The sequence below is a fragment of the Lethenteron reissneri genome, chromosome 2 (assembly GCF_015708825.2).
Source record: "Lethenteron reissneri isolate LAM-NWPU_2019-01 chromosome 2, ASM1570882v1, whole genome shotgun sequence".
In the NCBI taxonomy this organism is placed as follows: Eukaryota; Metazoa; Chordata; class Hyperoartia; order Petromyzontiformes; family Petromyzontidae; genus Lethenteron; species Lethenteron reissneri.
The window spans coordinates 3,261,002-3,274,750 of record NC_083780.1 but is presented as its reverse complement, the minus strand read 5'-3'; the positions used below and the strand labels follow the sequence as shown (position 1 = coordinate 3,274,750).

The 13,749-nt window shown below is 54.0% G+C and overlaps 1 protein-coding gene across 1 annotated transcript; it reads right to left on the bottom strand.

The window, feature by feature from the left end:
- Positions 1–2,214: 2,214 nt before the first annotated feature.
- On the bottom strand, positions 2,215–13,488 carry LOC133342710 (glutathione peroxidase 3-like). Its single transcript, XM_061552046.1, has 5 exons — positions 13,281–13,488; positions 9,508–9,661; positions 8,774–8,885; positions 7,536–7,635; positions 2,215–4,286 (listed from the first exon to the last, which is right to left on the bottom strand). Exons 1-5 carry the CDS (start codon positions 13,350–13,352, stop codon positions 3,963–3,965), a joined length of 762 nt encoding a protein of 253 aa, XP_061408030.1. The 5' UTR covers positions 13,353–13,488; the 3' UTR covers positions 2,215–3,962.
- Positions 13,489–13,749: the final 261 nt, after the last annotated feature.

The window sequence follows — 13,749 nt, the reverse complement described above, 5'->3', positions numbered from 1 at the left end:
GAGCTAAAAAGCTCTTGTGCACGCATGTCCTAGCAGCCAGCATGGGCTACACACGGGGGGTTTCGTTGCTGTAACAATGTGGGGAGCGGTGGCCCTGCGGTTAGAGCACTTGCCCGAGTTTCATGAGAATTTCGGCATAAAACTGCCACTCCCAGCACCACCGCCACACCCACTGCCATCTCCGCTACCCACCGCCACAACCATCACTGTCCCCCCCACCACCACCGTTGCCACCACCGCCACCATGTGGCCTGCCCTGCCCCGTAGCGAGCGCTGTGAGTTCGCTGTGGTCCTTCACCCCCACGAAGGCCGTCGGCAGCAGCGCGCACAACGCCCGCCGTGGATTTCGGCTTTAATCGCCAAAAAGGCGTCGCGTGCGGCTGGGCTACTGCGTTGTGGCGGGGAGCGGCAGCGTAGCGCTAACCGCTCGCGGCCCGGCTTAGGTTCCCGCTCACGGCCAATACCGGTGACGATTGTCTGAACCGGTTGTGAGATTCGCTGGGTCGACTCGGCCTTAAATGAGTACCTGGTGCGGTGCGTAAAAACATCGCCACTGGGGGAGTCAAAGGCGGCCGGGCGTGGTGCTGGCCACCCACCCCCTCGTGTGCCGTGCCGGCCTTCATAGCTGCTCGCTAACGGCACTTGCCCCGACAGTTTGCTAAGGCTACACGGGGGGGAGGTCTTTGTCTTTTTGTTTATGGTGTTGATGTTCATGTTGATGATGTTGATGGTGTTGTTGATGGTGTTGATGGTGTTCATGGTGTGTTGGTGTTGTTGATTGTGTTGGTGTTGTTGATGGTGTTGATGGTGTTGTTGATGGTGTTGTTGTTGGTGTTGATGGTGTTGTTGATGGTGTTGGTGTTGTTGATGGTGTTGATGGCGTTGGTGTTGTTGGTGTTGTTGATGGTGTTGATGGTGTTGGTGGTGTTGATGGTGTTGATGGTGTTGGTATCGGCGGAATGTGAACGCAACTCCGCGTGTCGTCTTGACGGGGTCGGGTTCAACTCCCCCCCCCCCCCGCTCCCACCGGATGGCTTCACCCCCCGGCTCCCCCCACGCCCGTAAGCGTCGAAGCGGCGTTTTGTTCATCGTCCGCAACGCCGTGGACCGGCTTCGCCCATTCCGGGTCTCATCAGCAGTGGCGGGGGGGGGGCACACTTGTTCGAGCCCGTGCCGAGGGACTGCCCGGTGAGCCCGTGGTGGTCGCGTGGGGTTTATTTCCTCTCTCCCGGTCCTCCGGTTTCCCCCCCACCCCTCTACTCCCCTCCATGTTTAGAATCAATGTCACGCGTGTTCTTGGTTCTTTCGGTAATTAATATTATATATTATTTTATTATGTTTTATTTTTATTATTTTATTCCCTTCTACGTGACTTTACCGAAAGAACCAAGAAGATTAATCCCTGCAGGCATGAAAGCTTTAAATCGAAACGTCACGCGTGTAGAGCACTTTGCTGCCGCTGCTGCTGCTGTTTTTCGTTTCCACGCAAAGATGTTGATGATGATATCGGTCACTTCGTTGAGCGATCTATTTGTGATCGCCAGGCCGCATCTCAACAGGAGTGTCGTTTCATTCCCCCGCTTGTTTCGTAGGCAAGGGCCCGTGAGATCCGGGGCCTGGGTTCGACACGGGTCCCCAGTTGCACGCAGAGCTCTTTCGCTCGGCAGTGGCGTCTGTGAAATCGGCCCTGACTGCCGGTGAGACCCACAGAGGTGAAAACCGGCCCAGAGTCGGCTTTGCTGGGACCCGATGCTGCTGGATGATGGCGATGATGGGGACCATGGCAATGATGATGGTGACGATGATGACGACGCTGATGGCGGTGATGGTGACGATGGTGATGGCGGTGATGGTGACGATGGTGATGATGGTGACGATGGTGACCTTGGCAACGACGATGGCAACGATGATGGTGACGATGGTATCGTGGTGGAAGCCAATTGGCCGATGCACTGAACCGCATTGTTTATCCGTTCTCCCCGCGTCCGACAGGACGTCCCCCAAGGGAGATGGAGTGGTGCCACCGGCTCGTGGTGAGCAGCACGGCAGCCGCTGCTGGGTGTGCGTGGATCGTCGCTGCATGGCGGGACAGCGAGTGAGATGGGGGGGGGGGGGTGGTGTAGTGAGATGGGGGGGGGGGGTGGTGTAGTGAGGCCTTCATCCAGCAGTGGATCGACCACGGCTGATGCGAGTGACGACGCGGAGACACGGGAGTTGTGCTTACATTGCATTTAATGCCTCGACCCCTGACCCTTGACCGTTGACTCTTGACCCTTGATCCCTGTCCAGGGGGTGGGGGTTTCAGAGGGGTTCAAGGGGGGGTCCCACACAGCCGCCCCGAGGGATGCCTACAACCGGGGGGTCCTGAATGCACTAAAGGGACCCCCGGCTGCACCCCCCCCCGGCCCTTTATCAGGGTGAGGGGGGGGGTCCCTAACTCGGTGCCCCCCCCACACCGCGACGGCGCGGTGGTTGGGGGGGGGCCGTCATGAAGGGGGCGGCAAAGTGGGGGAGCCCCTCCCTTACACCCCCCCACCCCCCCCCCCCCCGGAGAGGGGGAATTGTCAGGGTGAGGGGGGTGATTGTCTCGCCGCACGAACACGATCCAGCTGGGGGGGGGGGGGGGGGGGTCAGCAACATGCGGCTATGGAGCCGCATGCAGCAGGGATCGTTAAGGGGCAGTCCAGTTTACCATGGGAGTTCAGTTTACCATGGGAATACAGTTTACCATGGGAGTCCAGTTTATTATGGGAGTTCAGTTTACCATGGGAGTCCAGTTTATTATGGGAGTTCAGTTTACTATGGAAATCCAGTTTACCATGGGAGTCCAGTTTATTATGGGAGTTCAGTTTACCATGGAAATCCAGTTTATTATGGGAGTTCAGTTTACCATGGGAGTCCAGTTTACTATGGGAGTCCAGTTTACCATGGGAGTTCAGTTTATTATGGAGTTCAGTTTACCATGGGAGTCAACTTTACCATGGAAATCCAGCTTATTATGGGAGTTAAGTTTACCATGGGAGTTCAGTTTACCACGGGAGTTCAGTTTACCATGGGAGTCCAGTTTAGCATGGATTCGTGTTCTTGAAGCTGGGGGGGGGGGCGGTCGTGGGTCAGAAGTCCAGGCTTGGGGGGGTGGGGGTGTATATGGGGGAGAGTGAAGGAGGAGGGGGTGGTGGAAGCAGAGATGATTGGCTGTGAGTGGATTGGCGAGGCGGCAGGCGACCAATTGGGGAGGCCGACGGGGCTGGTGAATGGGGGGGGGGGGCTCTGGTGCTGGTTTGGATGAGAACCTGGTCCATGTGAGGCCGGAACGATGCGACGCCTTTAGAATGAATGGGACTGGGTGGGAATGAATGAAGAGGATGGGGTCTGGTGATTGAATGCATGAGCCTAGGTCTCAATAATGGGACTGGGTGTGAATTAATGAATGGGTCTGGCTCTGGGTGTGAATGAATGGGACCCGGAGTGAATTAATGAATGGGTCTGGCTCTAGGTGTGAATCAATGGGACTGGCTTCCCATTGGATGGTAGAGCCATGTCGTCAATGCCAGACAGTGGTGGGGGGTCAAAATCTCATCGTAATTTTCCTAGCGCCTTGCCCAATTAAGAACGGCAGAATGTGTGAATGTAACGGTGGGTGGGGATGGGGCGAATACAATAGACGAGAAGACGTTGTAATGGGCGAACCTGTGGTGCGTGCACTCGGTACAAAAGCGAAATTGGTGACGAATGGATTGGGTGAATGGGGATCGAGCGAGAGCCATGTAATGAGAATTTGAAGCGGGAACAGGAACGGCGGTAGTGGTGGTCGTCGTCATGAGGGGGGGGGGGGGGGGTGGGGAGATTAAGGGGGTCGTGGGGGTGAGCTGGTGGGGGTGAGCTGAGGGGGGTGGGGGAGTGAATGTTGAGGGAGGAGCAGAAGGAAGATGACTGCTTCACGTGGTGGGCACTCGGAGTGCCTAGCGGTGATGGGGGACCTGGTGGCTGTGGTGGCTGTGGTGGCTGTGGTGGTGGTGATGGGTGTCCTGCTCCTGCTCTTGCTGCTGATAATGATGTTGCTGCATGGAGGACCGGGACGATGACGACGAGGAGGAGAGGTAAGCGATGATGTCCCTGCGCACGGCCGACATGGGTGCGAGGGGCGCGTAGCGTCGCACGGGGCGTCCCGCGGCGCTCACGAGGAACTTCTCGAAGTTCCACTTCACGTCGGAGACTCGCAGCGGCTCGTAGAAGAGGCGCCCGTGCGGGTTGCCGAACGAGTCGCCCACGGGAGGGCACGACGTCTGGGGTGGAGGGGGCAGGCGATAGGAGACGGAGGAGGGAGTGTTGGGGATGGGGAGTGTGTGATTGTTATCATCACCATCGCTAATATCACCACCATCATTATCACCAACAACAACAACCGACATTCGCCACAAAGTGGCGGTGACGTCACCACGGCGCTTGTGCCAGGCTCTGTGCACGTTAAGGCCACGTGAAGTGTCGAACAACCGCCGGCAGGAGGTCCCGGGGCAGACCCAGGTGCCACGGGTCGACTGACTGAGATGAGTGGCCGATACACCACCTGTGTCCCCTACTGTGCCAACTTGCTGTGTTTTAGCCGCCCGGCGCTTCGCTCGTTGTTGTGAGCATCGCTCCTCTGCCCTCTGTTTTTGCTGGAGGGCGACTGCCTCCAACTGCCCAGAAGCATCCTTCACGAGCCTCCTCCACAGAGGCCAATCTTGGCACCGTTGGTACCAGTCATCTGCAAGTCCACTCAGCTCCACATCCTCTTGTACCACATCAATTCATCTCTTTTCTAACCCGTGCCGCGTCCATTTAGCCCCATCTATTCGGTTGAACAAAAGCTGTTTAGTCATGCCAGCTCCATGACTCGGCCAACGCAGCCTTGCCTGCCGGAGGTGCTCACCAATGGCATTTGGTCCAGATCTTTCAACGATTTGTGAGCTCGTCACAAAATCCAGCCTGGTTAAACCCAGGATGGATCATAGGCAGGTCAGCCTAAATATTTCTAACCGGCGACGATGCTCCATTAGGGGGGTCCACGTTTCCCAAGCATAGAGAAGGGAGGGCATGACCATAGCCAAGACGACCCGAAGCTTTGTGTGGAGCAACAGACCAGATAGTAGCTTCCACACAGCGTTACGCAACCGATGAAAAGATAATGCCGCTCGACTGATTCGGAGTGAGAAATCTGTTGTTAAACCGGAGCCGGTCATGAGCACACTGCCCAGGTATGGAAAACTCTCCACTCTTTGCACAAATGCCCCATCACCAATTGGGAGATGTGGGGGTGGAGTGTCTGATGGTATAAAATACCCAGGCAGGTCTTTAGTTTTGGTGGGGCTGATGGTAAGGCCCCACCTCTTAGTGGCACACTCCAGTCTCAGCAGCAGCACCTCCAACTCCTCCTCTGAGTGATCAGCAATTACCAGATCATCGGCATACGTAACATGGTTGACCAATAGGGAGCCATCCCTTTAACGCACCCGGGCATCGATCAGCCTCCCATTGTATCTGTACCAGATGGAAATTCCTCTGGTACAGCAATTGAAGGTTTCACGAACGACATGGATGTTAAATGATGTGGGAGCCAGAGGACATCCCTGTCTCATCCCAAGGTGTACAGGGAATGCCTCCGACTCTCAGCCACATAGTTTTACCCAGGCCCGCTCACCATCATGAAGGTCCTTAATGATCGTGAGCAGAGGGTCAGGGACTCCGAAAGCACGAAGAACAACCCAGATCCCAGGCCTACTGATGGTATCATAGGCCTTGACCAGGTCAATAAAGCAGAGATGTAGGTCTTGTTGGAATTCCCTACACCTCTACTGTAGCAGACGGACAGAAAATATGCCATCTGTGCAGGACCACCCTTTGCTGAAACCGCATTGGGGCTCCACAAGCCTCTCCTCAGGGTGCTTAGCAAGGCGATGTTGAATCATCCTTGCCAAGACCTTTCCCAGCACACTGGGGAGTGAGATGCCCCTGTAGTTGTTACAGTCTGTGCGGTCCCCCTTCTTAAAGAGGGGGACAACCAGGGCATCCTTCCAGTCCTGCGGAGCACGTCTAGTGGTCCAGACTGTTGTTATGATGTCATGTATGGCAGTCTGTGCTCAAACACCAACCTCCCTCAACATTTTGCTTGGCAGATCATCTGAGGTGCCATCAACCTATGGCACCTCAGCCAGCCACTCACAGGGGGTGACTTCTTCCAATATTTGAGGCACCGCAGCCTCGGCAGGGTCATCCCCACTTTGTCCAACGGCATGCATCCATGATGTTGTGTGGATGCGCCAATGCGGGAACAACGTGTTGGTAGTGATAAGCCCATGGGCTGCACAAAAATCTAGCAGCCTCCTGCCGTTGTTATTGAGCTGATCTGGCCCATGCCTTCCAATCACTCCAGACCCGGTGCCAGCATCATGGCCAACTCAGGTATTGAAGTCACCCAACAAGATGACTCTATCCCGAGGGGCCACTTTAGCTAGCACCTGTGACAGGAGGTCATAGAAGGCATCTGACTCATCGGACTTGCCCGCATCCCTCCACGGATGTTCGTCTTCGGTGGGGGCATAAGTAACCCCGACCACCACTCATCGCCTCCGGTTGATGGGAAGGCGAGCCCAAAGTAGCCTGGGGCTTACAGCTTCCCACACCTCACCGCCACTCTCCCATGCCCCCTTCATTCTTGTGTTCAGAAGAAGAGCCACACCCTGTTGTTTGGCAGTCTACTGCCCCGGGAAGAGGACTGTCCACCCCTCATGGTGGCAGGAACCAGAGCCGGTCCACCGGACCTCCTGAATACCAAAGAGATCCAGGCAGTACCGGTCCAGCTCCCGACAGAGGAGTAGCAGCCTCTCCTCCACAGTGAGCGTTCGAACATTCCATGTGGCCTCACCTAGTGTTTTTTTGTTTGTTTCTGGAGGAGCCCCGAGGGTAAGGATTCAGTCTTCTTGCTCCGCCAAATGGTGTTTGGCCAGGAGACGTCATAGACGCCTGTTCCCCCGGGGCCTCCGGCACAAGCTTATTAAATACAATTTTCAATCGTGGTTTAGTGGTAATTAATTGAAGGTGGAGGGGTTACCAGCCCCTCGCACCCGCCCAGAGCCCCCATTTGGCCACCGTGGTGGTTACAAACGCCATGAGGGGAAAGGCCAATCTAATTTGGCCCTCCCCCCACGGCACTGCCCACCACAGCTTTGCCGCCTGACACCACGAGGAGGTAGGGGGTTGTTTTTTTCGGACGAGCATCAACACCACCACCATCACCACCACCATCACTCACATTACCATCTCCACCACCATCATTACCACTATCATCACTTACATTACCATCACCATCATTACTACTACCATCATCACTCACATTACCATCACCACCATCATCACTCACATTACCATCACCATCATCACTCACATTACCCCCTACACCCCCTGCTCTGAGGCCCCCCCCGCCCCCCGCTGGGGTGGGGTGTGGGTGGGGGGCAACGTTCCCCTACCCCCCGCCCCCCAACCCCCCCGCCCCCCACCTTGAGGTAGGTGTAGAGTGGCTGCTCCTCCGCCCCGTTCACGTCTCCCTTCTTGAAGATCGGAAAGTTTGGTTCAAAACCCTTCCCAGGTCTCACGTGCCTGGGGGGCGGGGCGGGCGGGGGGGGGGGGGAAGACGGATGAGGTGGGGGAGATAGGAGAGAGATGGGGGGGGGAGATGGGGAGGGGGAGAGAGATGGAGGAAAGTCGTAGAAAGAGAGAGGCGAGGTAGAGGAGAGAGGGGTTTGAACCCATCATCCCAATTGAATAATTTGCGGTGTTCATCTTGGCAAAGTTAAACCAGTGGCAACTCTTGCGACTTACGCCAGGGAATCTTAACCATCCATTGCGTGAGTGAAGCGGACAATATTTGTTGTGAAAACAACACATGTCTTGTATCTTACCAGGTAAGGGCCGCTGAGCTAGACAGCTCTTTTTTTTCTTTCAGAAACGACCTGGCCACAAATGATAGCTCAACGAAGTGGCTTATCACGTGAACATTTTTCGCAGCCAAATATTCGAAACACTCGTTGTTGATTCTAAATGTGGAGGCGAAAACCCGTAGTACCGGCAGAAAAATCCACGCGACCACTACGGGGAGATTGAACACGCAAACTCCAACGTATACAGCGGGCATCGTCAGGGTCAGGATCGAACCCACGACCTCCTGCACACCAGGCGAGGTAGTTAACATCTCATATCCACCGTGGCGCCCTTATGATCAAAGTCAGGGTTAACGTGCTCCGCAGTATTAACCAGGGTAGCCGGCCGGCCGGACGAGTTCGAACCGCCTACCTCGAGCTATCCGTTGCATCACTCGGTGATGCGGGCAGCCAACAATAACAAGAAGAGGCACTTTTTGTCGAATTCCGTATAAAGATAACCCCCCCCCCCCCCCTTCAATATCGCAAGAGCCGCAGCAATGCACTATGGTGAACACTAGACGGTGGTGGGTGTCCTTAATTCATAACGGCCACGAAGCAGTCCCTTCAAGAGCCGCCGCATGCGGCTCCAGACCCGCAGGTTGTCGACCCCCTGGTTATGCGATAATCGTCGCGATAGTCGTCACAGGTCGTCGTGATATCTGATATTGAATCGTGAGTGGTGATATCGCCGCGGCCCCAGAGGGACAGAGCAAGAGACGCGGAGAGAGAGAGACCGAACGAGAGACTGAGCCAGAGAGAGACACAGAGAGAGGACGAGCGAGAGAGAGAGAGACAGATCCACAATGGCCACCTACTTGAGTCCGGGAAGAATCTCCTCCTTGGAGCCAGGCTCCTGCTTCCCGAACTGGTTAGACGGGAAAGCGAGCACCTGGAACTCCGGGAGATGGGAATGTAGTGCATTCAGGTCTGGTGGGGGCGTGGAGGGGGGTGATGGACGAATGATCAGCACAAGACTAAAAAAACATCAGAGAAATATTACGCTCTCCCAAATACAACTGTCAGCAGTAGCTGCACACGCGTGCCAACAAGGACACTCAATTGATTTTGATAATGTTGAAGTTCTGTGCAAAACTATCCACTACTGGCCCAGGAACAAAATAAATAAAAATGTGTTACACAGTGTTATCATTTGTCCTCGGGGACCCTTCCAGTGGCAGCTGCCCCTACCCCATTATTTGGTTGCGAGCCCTCCCTCAGAAGGTCACAAGGTAGATGCACTTATTTATTTATTTTAGCCACTGGCGGGGCCCCTGGTGGCCTTTAGTGCGGCCCCTGACGACTCGCGGCCCCCACCAGACAAACAGCCAAGACCCCCCCCCCCCCATCATCATCATCGTGCTGATGTCACAACCCCCACAAGGTTTCAAATGTTGCGGCAACCCTCGCTCACACTGACGATGTCTTATCGGCGAAAGTGGCGACCCACTCCCTCTCAAAATTAGTGAAGAACATCGCCATTGAAGGCCACCACGTTGAGTGATTTAGTTTAGCCTAGGGGACCCCCTCCCCCAGCGGCAGCTGTCCCTACCCCAGTATTGGGTCGTGAGCCCTCAGAAGGTCGCCACGTTGACCACGAGCAGCACTTGACCTCTGAACTCGCTGAGCGGGACCAGGCGAGACTCGTTCAGAGTCCACGCCGAGTAGTTGTGCAGCGAGTCTCGTGCCCCGCCCGCACACTCCACCTGCCGGATAGTGATGATGGTGGTGAGTAGCAGCAGCAACAAATACAAAGACCCCTCCCCCACCTCCCGTGTTGTCTCTAACAGACTGTTGGTGCACGTGCTGTTAGCGAGCACCTATGAAGGCCGGCACTGCGGCACACGAGGGGGTGGGTGGCCAACACCACGCCCGACCGCCTTTGTCTCCCGAGTGGCGACGATTTTACACAGCGCACCACAAGGCCGTAATTATTATTTATATTGGGGGGGACACAAATATGCTTAAAATGCCCCCCCCCCCCCCAATATTATGCTATAAAAAAATTGCTATGCTATGTAAATAAAAACAACACTTTGCTTAACCTTGGCCACAATATCTGGGCCATTACATACAATGAAACAAGAAATGGTAAAAAAAAGTTAAAACAGAGCAATGTAATACAATACACTATTCGACATTGTTGTAATAAATAAATAAAAAGTCCATCCCATGTGTTAGTGACTTTTTTTAATATTTAGGCAGAAAATGGCAAATGTAGATTTTTTTTCTGGGTTGGGACCCCCAGACCCTCTGGAAGATTTGGTCCCCCCCCAATGTTGACTACATGGCTACGGCCTTGCTGCACCAGTTACTCATTTGAGGCTGAGTCGACCTAGGGGAGGCTCAGGACCGATTCAGATAATCGTCCCCGGTGTTGGGCGTGAGCGGGAGTCGAACTCGGGTCCATGGCTGCGGAGCGCGGCGCAGCGCTAACCGCGACACCACTGCTCCCCATCAGCAATAACCACAGCGTCTCCATTATCAGCAACACTGCCGTGACCATCACAATGCTGGGGAGTATCGGAACAGCCGACTGGCGTTGAAAGAGCTCCACCAACAGCGTCATCAGCAACATCATCAGCAGCAGCAGCACCAGCAATATGTGTACACGTGTACGGAATCGTGGAGGTGTACGTTCCCTTGTGTACGTTTAAAGTTCCGACTAATCCCAGTCTTTGGTCTATGTGTGTGTGAGAGAGTTCGCGTGTGCGAGAATGTGTGTGTGTTCGTATGTGTGAACTTCATAGGTGCTCGCGAACAGCACTTTCCCCAAAAGTCTGTTAAGGCTACACGTGTGTGTGTACACGAGTGTGTGTGTGTACACGAGTGTGTGTGTACACGTGCGTGTGTGTGTGTACACGCGAGTGTGTGTGTACCTGTGTGTGTACACGTGAGTGTGTACACGAATGTGTGTGTGTGTGTACACGTGAGTGTGTGTACACGCGTGTGTGTACACGTGAGTGTGTGTACACGCGTGTGTGTGTGTACACGTGAGTGGGGAGCGGTAATGCAGCGGTTAGCGCGCTGCGCTGCGAACCTGACAAACCGGGTTCGATTCCCGCTCACGGCCAACATCAGTGACGATTATCCTGAACCGGTTTTGGGTCTCCTCCAGTGGCGTCACGTGGGTTGGTGTCACCCCCCATGGACCTCCACCCGTACCAGATCATACAGAATCTTTAGTACTGGTAGGAACCTCCTGGTTACAACAGCCCACAGGGGATTATTGTGTTCATCCGTCCGTCGTGAATCCAAAAATGGGAGGGGTGGGGCTGGGTTGGGAGGGGCTGGTCACCCCGTGGTGCCTTTATAAAACTCAACGTTTAACCTACTCACGCCGGCTTGTGCCCGCCCTCACAGTCGGCCATATTTGCGGAATACACCACGCCGCCGTTGACCCTGGCCATTGACCGAGCAACCCAACGTTCCTACCAGCTCCCTCCGCAGGAATGTGTTAATGTTTTTTGTACTAATGTAACTCGTAAATCATAATTCCCGTATATCACTGAATGCAATGGCCAATAGTAGTTACATGAACAACTAGCAAAATTAAAATGACACCTTTAAATTACAATATTTACTTTAATCACTTCATTCTCAAAAAAGCTATTGATATAGATCATTAGACCTCCTTTGCCAGTACCAAAATATAATACTGTAATCAGGGGTTTTCCCCATTGTTCAATGCATATATTATCAGTGCATTTTTCGTTTGTATTTTGACCACAAGTATTGTGGTTAATGCGCACACGATGACTCGTAAAAAGGTTTCAGTTTTGTTGCCAGAAAAAAGTGAGAAATCTGAGAATACCCCTATTTTTATTGATATAGGTTCACAAATACTAATTACCACTATTGTCGCCAAAACACCAGCAAGTTTGACTAAATCAGCGACTTTAGAAACACGAGCAGTGACGAACACAACAGCGCCCGCTTGTGGCGCGTGCAGACGAAACCACCACGTGACTCGAAGCGTCACTGTCGTTGGGTAACAATGGCGGCTTTGACAGGAGCGCATTAGAAGGTTTAACAAGTAAATTGGCATAGAGTTTTAGCCTCGTAGGTATATTGATACAGTAGTACATGTAAGCTGGGCTTACGAAAAATGTTTTTGTTGTAACTAACTGCCGGGATAATTTTTTATATATGTAAAAAAATTGCTGCTGAAACTGCACAAAAAGCTGTGTTTAGACAATAATTTGGATGTGACCCCCCCCCCCCTCTGATGGTGCCACTCGGTGATGTCCGCACTCCCCGAGCAACGCCACTGGTCTTCCCTACGTCGACTCAGCCTCAAATTGGTACCTGGGGCGGTGTGTAAAGTCATCGCCACTGGGGAGACAAAGGCGGTCCGGCGTTGTTGCTGCCCACCCACCCCCTCCTGTGCCGTGCCGGCCTTCAGAACTGCTGCTGCTCGCTAACAGCACTTGCCCCAACAGTCTGGTCAGGCTATACGGGGGATATTTGTCTTTGGATGTGTATGTTTGTGTATGCGTGTTTGTGTATACATACACACACGCACACATGCGTGTGTACGTACACATGTCCACACACACACACGTGTATGTGTGTGCATGTGTGTACGTGTGTATGTGTGTGTACACGTGTGTGTACATGTGTGTATGTGTGTGTACGCGTGTGTGTGTGTACACGTGCGTGTGTGTGTGTGTACACGTGCGTGTGTGTACGCGTGTGTGTGCACACGTGCGTGTGTACACGTGTGTGTGTGTACACGTGTGTGTGTGTGTACAAGTGTGTATGTGTGTACAAGTGTGTATGTGTGTACACGTGTGTGTACACTGTGTGTGTACACGTGTGTGTACACGTGTGTGTACACGTGTGTGTACACTGTGTGTGTGTACACGTGTGTGTGTACACGTGTGTATACACGTGTGTGTGTGTACGTGTGTGTGTGTACGTGTGTGTGTGTACACGTGTGTGTGTACACGTGTATCTGTATACACGTGTGTGTGTGTACACGTGTGTGTGTTTACACGTGTGTGTGTGTACAAGTGTGTATGTGTGTACACGTATGTGTACACTGTGTGTGTACACGTGTGTGTACACGTGTGTGTACACTGTGTGTGTGTACACGTGTGTGTGTACACGTGTATCTGTATACGTGTGTGTGTGTGTACACGTGTGTGTGTGTACACGTGTGTGTGTGTGTGTACACGTGTGTGTGTGTACACGTGTGTGTGTGTGTACACGTGTGTGTGTACACGTGTGTGTGTACACGTGTGCGTGTGTGTACGTGTGCGTGTGTGTACATGTGTGTGTGTACACGTGTATATGTGTGTGTACACGTGCGTGTGTGTGTACCTGCGTTTCGCCTGTCACCGCCACCACCGCCGCGGCCACCGCCGTGACCAGAGTGAGAGTTCGAGCCCACATTTCGCACGTGTCGCTGGGGTCCCCTGGGGGTCCCCCCTCGCCGCCGCCGATACCCCCGACGCGAACCCCGCGGCAGAACCCCGCGGCAGAACCCCCCCCCCCCCTCTCGTCTGCTGGAGCGCGCTCTTCCCCGAGTCTCCAACGAGAGAGCCGCTAGCGGGACCTGGGTCCCTGAGATCCGAGACTCTGCAAGCAACGGCCACTTTTATCCCAAAACCAACCGAGAGCCAATAACAGGAAACACGAGGCCCGGGTGAGAACTTAGGGCGAGGTGGGAGGTGGGGGTGTCGAGGTGGGGGGGGATGGTTGCGTTCGGAACATGTTGTTACTTAACTTTCTTGCAACACAACACAAAATAATCGCCGGAGTTGTTGCTGTGCAGACGATGTTCAAGACT